This window comes from Phoenix dactylifera, chromosome 7 (assembly GCF_051530095.1).
Source record: "Phoenix dactylifera cultivar Ajwa chromosome 7, Ajwa_hap1_PhDact_Kaust_v1.1, whole genome shotgun sequence".
Taxonomy (NCBI): domain Eukaryota; kingdom Viridiplantae; phylum Streptophyta; class Magnoliopsida; order Arecales; family Arecaceae; genus Phoenix; species Phoenix dactylifera.
Window position 1 is genome coordinate 34,613,852 of NC_143196.1, and position 9,602 is coordinate 34,623,453.

At 36.1% G+C, this 9,602-nt stretch overlaps 1 protein-coding gene across 7 annotated transcripts in view; it reads right to left on the reverse strand.

Annotated features, from left to right (window-relative positions):
* The window catches only part of LOC103702000 (pantothenate kinase 2-like), a 36,374-nt gene extending 26,991 nt beyond the window's left edge, over positions 1-9,383 (reverse strand). For 2 of the 7 annotated variants that reach the window (XM_088701888.2, XM_089924555.1), the window contains exons 1-7: positions 8,274-8,774; positions 7,713-7,925; positions 6,921-6,982; positions 4,628-4,744; positions 2,389-2,508; positions 2,206-2,300; positions 2,026-2,119 (exon numbers count right to left, since the gene is read on the reverse strand). In XM_088701888.2, the coding sequence (XP_088558014.2) occupies positions 2,026-2,119; positions 2,206-2,300; positions 2,389-2,508; positions 4,628-4,744; positions 6,921-6,982; positions 7,713-7,925; positions 8,274-8,523 (951 nt within the window). In that variant the 5' untranslated portion in view covers positions 8,524-8,774. Of the gene's footprint in view, positions 1-2,025; positions 2,120-2,205; positions 2,301-2,388; positions 2,509-4,627; positions 4,745-6,920; positions 6,983-7,712; positions 7,926-8,273; positions 8,775-8,838; positions 8,866-9,121 lie in introns of those variants that run through there. The other 5 variants (XM_089924556.1, XM_088701890.2, XM_088701889.2 and 2 more) reach the window with 5 other exon arrangements.
* Between the last annotated feature and the right edge of the window lie 219 nt (positions 9,384-9,602).

Sequence of the window (9,602 nt, forward strand, 5' to 3'; positions counted from 1 at the left end):
AGCAACGCATAAAATTCACTATGCACGAAGCACAACATAAACCAAATACATGCTGACAATAGAGCACAGCCTCCCAGAAGCATAGACAAAGTAACACCTGGAATAGATGAACTTGAAATTGTGCTACCAACATTTTACAACTGCATGTAGTTTGTCTTAACAATCTGACTATCTCCTGCCCCAATGAATGCATAGCAAAAAGACAGTAAAAGTTATACACCACAAACTGTGATGCATAAGCCTAGCTAACGAACTTACTTGCGGGATCCATATAACCATGGAAGTTAAATCAACAATAAACAAATCACCTTGGGAGTAGATAAGATGTTCATGCTTTTGGGTAAACAAGTAAAAAGTGAAAAAAGAGAGAAGAATCAGTGGCTGGTCAATTGTTTAGAAAGTGTTTTAAAACTTGTATGATTTGTCAAAAAGGATACGTAGATGATCATGGAATTAAGTCCAAGCCTGGAATTACATGAGAATATCTTAGCATGTGCTCTTGTAAATCCCATACAGATGAAGGGACAAAAAAGCACCAGCACAGCAAAATTAGGAGTCTAATGATGAAGAGAATAAAAGGCAAGATAGTCCTTGCAATACAATGCACCAATAAATGCCCACAATCAACTTCAAAAATATATTGATCACTAGTAAGCTCTTTTGAGGGGAGGGGAGGAAGTGTAAAGAAAAATTGAATTGGGACATATCCAGACGGTCACACCCCTCTGCTTCACAACGAGGTTCTAGGTTCAGAAAAAGTGAATTAGGACATATCCTAATGGTCATACCCTGATGCTTAACAACCAGAGGTTCTAAGTTCAAGTAATCGGTGGTTCATCCCCAAACATTTGGGCCCACGTAGATATGTTGCGGGTGGGTCTCCCTCGCTGTCTCTCTCTCTCAAAAGAAAAAGAAGAAGAAGAAAAGGTATTCATGGAGCTTAGGAGCATTACTTGGGTGATATGTAACCTTTTGAAGCAAATTTAGGAAACATTACTTTGACAAGAGAAAACAAAGAGCCATCATGTGTAATAAGGCAACTATATGCATCGAGAACCGAACAATAAGAAGCTCCAAGATCTAAACCCCACCACCCCACTCCCACCCCTCAATTGTTGCTTCTAGGTTGTTCCACTCTCCATCCTCCTCATATCACAAAACCCTGATTGTAATCCTAACCTAGCAAGAAAACTGGACTCAAATAATAGATCAGATATCCAATTTTGAATAGGTTAAAGCTCGGGTCAAGGTCTCAACTATCTTTGGACTATTGAGATAAGATCAAGTCTAGGTTTTTTCAGTTAACAAATAAAGCTTAAACCTCCCCTGATCTGATCAGAACCCAATTTGCTTATGGGCCTAAAAAACAGAGCAGTAGAAAGAAAAATGGACGAGTAAGATTACAATGCCAGTTGTTCAGTCTAATATCTAGATAAATGGCCTCTTTTTAAAGATAATTAAAAATGCATCATATGTCGAAAAAAAGGGCAGCCTAGTGCACGAGGCTTTTGTAAGGGAGGGTCAGATGTATGCAGCCTTACCTCCGCATGTAGATAGGCCGTTTCAATGTTTCAAATCCATGACATCCAGGACATAATGGATTAACCTTACTGTTGTGCTAAGGCCCGCCCTCACCATAAGCAACATTTTGAAAAATCGAAGAATACCTAAATATTTTATATATTAGATTACAAATAATAAAATAAACGAGTGGCCTAGTGCACAAGGGTTCCATCATTGCAGAGCTTGGGGAGGGTCATATGTATGTAACCTTACCTTATCGTGGAGAGGCAAATTCTATTTTTCGAACCTTTAGGTCACAATCGAACAATCTTACTATCGAGCCAAGTCTTGCCCTCATATTATAAATAATAAACCATAATAATTAAATTTATAAATAATAATCACCATCATGTTTAACAATAATATCAAAACAACAAACAAAATAGAATTTGGTAATAAATTAATCATTTGATAATGCAATTAAGCATAAAAAAGGATAAGATGACAAAGTGCATAAAATACCTTGGAATAGTCCATACCACCATATATATCTCCAACAAGCATGTCAACATTGCTATTGTCACCTTGCTGGCTCAACTCTAACAACTCAACAAAACTAGAGCATAGGATAAATGTGAGCAAAGGATAAAAGGTCCACACATCATAAAAAGACGAAATATGTAAAGAAGAAAAAAAAAGTACCTCTTGCACTTTGTCAACAACCTCCCTAATCCCCAATAAGTACCACCACCAACATTAGTCCCACTAACCCGTTGAAATTTTCCATCCCCCTCCACCTAAATGAAGCAAAAAATGAGAGTAGAAAGAAAAGAAACAACTTCCACATTAAGAGGAAGAAATAAAAGGGCGAGGCACAAGCAATACCTTAATCATACTAACTCCAGAGCCAATATTAACAAGAAGATAGGGAAACAAATCGTTATGATCAATCTGCACAAACTCCTTCTCGCCCTCCATGTGTGTAAAAGCTTCATGGCGGATTGCCTATCTAACATAGCACAATTAGTGTTAAAGTGTACCTCCAAATTATAACATGCCAGAATTCCCTAGGATTATGATTTTCTTTTTTCTTTTTTCTTTTTTTTTGCCCTAGGGGTTGGGGGAAGTGCTTCAAAAAATAAAAGAAATTATGAAGAAAACCATGAGCACTTATAGAAAGTGACAAATAATCATATAGACAAAATTAACAACATTAGAGGTCTCTATAATCCATTAAGTAACATGAAGACTATGCATAGTTGGATGCTTATTTTATATTTTGACATCTCTAAGGCTTTTTGTATGTCACCTAAAATTTTTAGACATCCTCATAGTGTTCATCACCTAGTTGTCCCAAGTACTAACCCAAAGATCATTTGCATACCTCTAGCATTTCCTTAAAATAATTACTGACAATTAGTTCACATGGAGCAATTACAAGCTCAAAAACATGCCCTTGTCACCCAATATTCTACCTACCCATTTATGGCAACACTTTCAATGTAACTTGGAGGGAAAAAGGTTCTTGGAACACCTTTCAATTGTTTCTACATTTCAAGGTTTCGCTCTTTAGGGAACTAGTTTTGCAGTCAAGATAAACTTTTAACATTATCAGTTCGACTATTCCTGACTACATTCATAGTTTCATACTTTTTATATTTGGATTGTGCTCCAGACATGTTCCAATAGTGAGCAAACTGAAGATCCCAGGAGGTAGTATGGATTGTCATTTGTGGGTGGTCTCTTGTCTATGCATGTGGCGTTAACTGATCATTGCTTTTTACCTTATCCATTACACAACTCTCCTCCACATTCTTCAATATCTCTATGGAGTTTTACAACCTGTTTTGCATCTTTGACAGAAAGTCCCTCATGGTGAAAAGGAGTAAGCATTTTAAAATGCCTGGTTGCATGATGATCCATGAAAGACTAGTATGCTTTGCCTCCATTCTCCACTTGCCAACTTGAGCATTTCACTAGTATTGATAACCTTCTTAAATACAGTAAATTATGCTGAATACAGTGTCCAGTCCCATCCTTCCATAAGCAAGGTTCGTTGATCCGGTATTGCATACCTTACTAGTAATGGCATGGTATGCCCAGTACAGTAACAATCAGTTCCACTCAGTATATGCAGGTTCAATCCCTACATTGGTTGAACCTCAGTATCATACAAGTACTTTACTGGTAACGTCTAGTACCAAACGGTATAGGTTGATATAACAAATAGTGTCCACAAGTGCATAAAACACGTGAAATATGGTGTTATATGTCATACTCATAACTAGTCAAAAACTCTCTCAGTTCTCTACCCTCCAAGCCATTAATTAGTGAAAGGACCTTAAAAACTTATATTACTTCAAATTTTCACTATCCACCAAGCAACTTAGGCCTATACCAAAAACGGAAAACTAACATGAGTAGATATCATAAATGCACAACACGTACAATGTATATATATTTTATCACAATAACATTAGTGGCAAAATTTATTGAACAGGTATAATCAACCATAAGTGGATATACTGCAAAGTTACACATATGATGAATTATTGCATTCACTTTAGTGCGTTCTCAAAGTTCAGTTCAACTCCTTAAAAACAAATACAGTGTGCTTCAGGCACAAATATATCATCCATAAATAATTTCTTTCAACCGTAATTCCAAAGAATTGCAGGTTTCACTACAACCATCTTGAAGAGGCTTATATTAGCATTATGTATTTTTGAATCCATCTATTGTCATGTCATAGACATGTTTATGGTATCCAACAATAATAAGCAGTCAAGATGTATAATATGAAAACACACCAGCACCAAGATAAATATACATATGGCATGCCACTGGATTGGTATTATTGAACAAATGGTATACTACAATTTTAAAAATGCAATTCACTGGCTTAAATATTCTGAGACAGTGAAAAGAGAATTATTCAAGCTTTTGTCTACCCTAAGAATCACATAAGAACGATCAAGTATAAAAAGTACAAGTATTACCATTGGTAAAATAGAAGAGTCAAGCACCTAAATCTCCCACTATTATATCATCATTTTTTCAAATTTTCTAAGAATGACGAGACCTTGATATAAACTGATAAGGGAAGAATTTAACAAAAACATACCTTAAGCAAAAAATTAGCACCAGCTACAAGACAAGCCATTTCATCTTCCTTATCAAGGCTAACTCCAAGTCTCTCTTTAAAGACATCTGCAAATTTGTATGCCCCACCACCTGTTGCCTTCTCATGGAATCTAATTAGTAAATAAGCCTCCCTTACTAAGACCAATATAATTCAAATATACATTGAAATAAGCAGTGCATCCATTATGAGTTGCAAGCCAGTAATGGCAGTTCATGCATCAATGAGCATCAGATATGCACTAAAGTACAAAAAAAACTGTTACACTGACATCGCATACAGAATGACAAAAAAATAATAATTCAAACTCAGAAATTAGCTTGTGTATTAATCACTGAAGTCAAAAGCCAGAGAATCTAAATACCCATAGAAGTTTAACATCCTAACACTATATAAAAGCACCTTAATTTCCTAAATTTTAAATTCTCGTAGTAACCCTACCAGATTTCTTCCTTAATTCAATCACACCTAGACTTCTCCAAGAAAAGGATTCTGGCATTGATGGACTCTTAGAAGGAGTCATTTTGGGGAAAAGCTCTCCTTAAATTAGCATTTTCATGATTTTATATATAATAAGAGTTGCATATCTTCTAAATTATTTGTTGGTCATAGCAAAACTTAATTTTATCTACATCGAGGAGTACTAAAGCAAATAAATTTTAAACAATTTCATAAGCAACGTATATTAGTACCTAATACATATTATTTTTTTAAAATTTTTTCCTATATCTAAAATCTTATGGTAGCTACTTGCATTTGCATGTGCATTATAGCTAGTAATATTAAATTGTCGATCATTTAAACTTTTTTCCCAAAAAAAAACAAATTAAGTGTTTCTGATTGTAATTTCAAACTTGACGGGAAGTGATATGCAAAAGGAATACAATGAGTATCTTTTTTTTCTTCTACATGTTGCATCAGATGTGCATGGAATATTACACATTTTTATGCATCTGCCAGGATACGCATTTTGAATGGATAAATCAGTTCTTGTGCATCTTGGAGCACCTTCCACCTGTTTATGGGTTTCATGTTAGAGCATAATTACATGGAAGGTAATATGTTATCTCATCAAATAGTGACTGACCGGATCATGACTTAGACCTTTAGTAAACAATAAATGATAAATTTGTTCCTTCTTCCTAAATTATAAATCTCAATTTCGGAAGTGATAAATCTTCTCTTTGCATTGATTCTAGAAGAAAATCGCTCTGCTCTTAAAACTACATATCGTGTCTCTGTTCTTACTCCAGAGGAGTTCTGAAGATTCTCAAAGCAAAATAACTTGTTTACATAAAACATAACTTCACTGTTGGACCAAGGGTATGACCATGGTCTGCCGTACCGATCCGGGCCGGTACGTATCGGTATCGGACGAAACCGGTACGGTACAGCTATATTTTTCAATTCCGACTATTCGAACCCGTACCGACCTCAAATTTTTTTTGGCTTTTGGCCCGAACCGGTACAGTATCGGTTCGGTTCGGTATGGTACCGGTATCGGTGCCCACCGGTACGTCGGTATGGTCGGTACAGCGGACTTTGGGTATGACTATATTTTCGGTTCACCAACTTGCAGAAGATGCTGACAAAAACAGCTAAGGATATCTTGCTTACGATTCTAATTTTTTTTTCTTACTATACACATCTTCCCTTACAATGTAATTTGCTGTTTGCGTAAAAGAAAACCATCCACCAAACACTCAATAGTCTTTAATTTTGTCAACATATCATTATGAGAGAAATGAACAGAGAGTTGAAACAACTTCTGACTATCAATCCATTAGTTCCTCTATCAATTTTAAACATGCACTTATCATCACTTAACATTATAATACATGAATTTCTGACAGCAGTAACTTTGTTTACATGGTCCTAGGGAACTTCAATTAAAGATGAAAATACATATGCTGATCTGATATACGTATATGCTTGCATGTGTTTATGTATATATGCATAAGCATATGTAGATACATACATGCATATGTACAAACATATGTACATGTATTTATGTTGCAACTTTTCAGCAAACTCCAACCAAAGATGAACAACTCAAGCATACACATGTATATTTGTCTGCTTGAGCATATGTATGTACTTATGTACATGCATATATACACAAACTTACATCCATATGTGGATATGTACATGAAGACATACATATACGTATATATACGTATGAATGCATGTAAAGATATAAAAATAAAATGGAAGCTCAATTAATTATAAGAAATTCAGGCAATGCACATTAGATGTCCTTTCTTCTGTTAGTTACCTTAATTATTATTGGGTTATCATGAGGTCTAGTCCCAGAATGCCATGATGGTGAATCAAGTCCTGTCATGTAAAATAAGTCTAATCAATAAAAAAGGAGTGCACAAAAATTAACAAATTTATAAAAATCATGAAAGTCTTGTGAGATTGAAACATAAATGAGAAGTTAGTGAAGCAGAAAATGCAAATCATATTATTTAGAAACACAGCAAGTGTTGTCAAAAAAGTGGTGGAGTAACACCTATGCAAACCCTCTCCTGATCTAATGCTCATATAAAAGTGAACAAGGTATCAATGAGTCATCGGATGAATGGATGACCATACAGAAATTTGATAATGTCGCATACTGTAAAACAGTCCAAAAACCAGTTCATAGCATCTACTGAAAGATAGTGTTTTGCTTTTTTTCCTTATGGAATTAGATAGTTTTTTTGTCAGTTCTCAGTTGGTCTCTCTTGATAGCTTGAAGAATAAAACAAATCCTCTTGGCAAAATGAAACTAAAAGAGTTTCAAAACTACCGAATTTTGTGTCTTATTCTAAGCATCACTTCAGATTAAATGGCATGGCACTAGATTAGCTTGCCAAATGGGTTATGAATCGTGATGTCCTTTATCCTGGTGATCCTATATCAGCGAGGTGCCGAATAGTTGCTTGGGACAAAAAAAAGAAGAAGAGCATTTTAATTTCAATTCTGATGTTGTTGACAGTACTTTAGCAACCTATTGGTGTTCGGTAAAACTCTAGCCTCTAGGCCTTTCCTGCTATGTTAAATCAAAAGTAATCGTGCATACCTCCAAGATGAAGTTGCTTGGATGAAATGAAATCCAGACACTCGTCCAACTTCCCAGTCTCAAAATTTACAAAATGGAGCCTTCCGCCAAGAATTGGATAGCTCCTCCTGCTTCCATTAGAGATTCCAAACCTCTTTTTTATTGATATTTTCCTCTTATCATCAGGTGAATGTTCCTCATGTCGTGAGAAGTAGACCAACTTAATTAGAGAACCTAGCACCATAAATTAATCATGAGACATAGACATATCACACATCTGAAAGGTGATTAATTGGAATATAAATAATTTTATGAAACCAATCACTTAAAGAAACACTATCCACCACCTAAATTCCAGGTAATCTATGTAATAGTGCTCATGGATATAATAAAAATACATCAAAAGCATCCATCTCTTCTACAGGTAAGGCAAGGGGGAAGGAAAAATTAAAGAAAAAGAAAAGAAAATAATGGTTTTAACCCAATTTAATATACCTGGAGCACATTATCCTGATAAAAAAGTAATGTTCCTTAGCAAAATTAGAGCAACAGAACCAGTAAAGAGTAAATGGAAGAGCAAACCTCCTATATCGACGGCTAAGTGGGAGATGTCATCAGACTGGTTGGGCAACAGGATCGTCGGGTTCCGCTCCTCCCAGTTGCCTTTTATCGCTGCCCTCGTGAGATCGAGCTGCGGCCACAAGCTTGATTGATGCATCGGATTCAATGATGCCAGTGAGATCTCCTTCATCTCTTCCTTCTCCTTGTTATACTCCTCTGAGTTTTCTCCTTTATTGTCATTTTTGTTGTTGCTGATGCTGCTCCCAGCCATTAATCCACCTCCTGTCTAACTCCAACTGACTCAGCAGCCGTCTTTTATGACAAATTAAAACCTTGAAACATACAACACAAAGTAGATTGGTCCAACAAAGATGCACACGCTTTATGTTTGGTTTGCACTTCTTGAAGCATGATCATGCATTAATCCCACCTAAGTTTAGCCATACGCTAAATTATATTTTCTGAAAACAAATCATATAGAAAAACTCAATTTGCCCTAAAAGCCATTATCCAACCAATTCCATCCTAAGATTGCTTGATAAAGGTACAGATATAGGAAGATAACTCCGTATAATATGATCCGCACCAAGAACACGTGCTTCTTCTGTACCCACTGTAAACAAAACACCAAAACAATTTTAAAAAAAGATAGTGAAAAGTCGGGTCCACCTAATCAAGATTAAATCTTCCAAAGGAACCGGAATAGCAAATAGTAGATAAACAAAAAACTTAAATATTTAGAAAAAAATCAAGAACAAGAATCAAACCCATTCTTCAATCCGATAGACGACCGAAAGCACGAATATGGCGACAACCCAATAAATACATAGCTCGTGATCGAAAGAAACAAGAAAAGAACGGAAAATTACCACGTGCGCAGTTCTTGGATCGGAATTAGAGCTCAAAAGAGCAGAAATTTCGCAACGTATAGACGGGGGATTGGGAGATAAAACCCTTTTACTTCGAGAATTTTAGAGTTCCAGAAGGTAAAGATTAAAAAAAAATCAGGAGAGGGGAGAATGCGAGGGATTGGGAGCGGCATGGGACCGCTGCGAAGCTTTAAATAATTGTTGAGAAACGGGACTCTGTCACGCTGCGGAACAGCGTAAGTCAGTGTGCAGCCATCCGTTTAATGATACGTGGTTGACCTGCTCGAAGTGGTTGAAGAAGAAAGTACGGTCACTTAGGACCAGATTAAAAAAAAAGAACTCGTCCGTACCGGCCGGTCCGTACGGTTGGTCTCCGATTAGTCCGGCCGAGTATTAAAAAAATGGTACTGATTTGGACTAATTTGAACCGGTTTGAACCGGGCCGGTACCAACCTCCATATCAGCTGGACCAAATTTTATT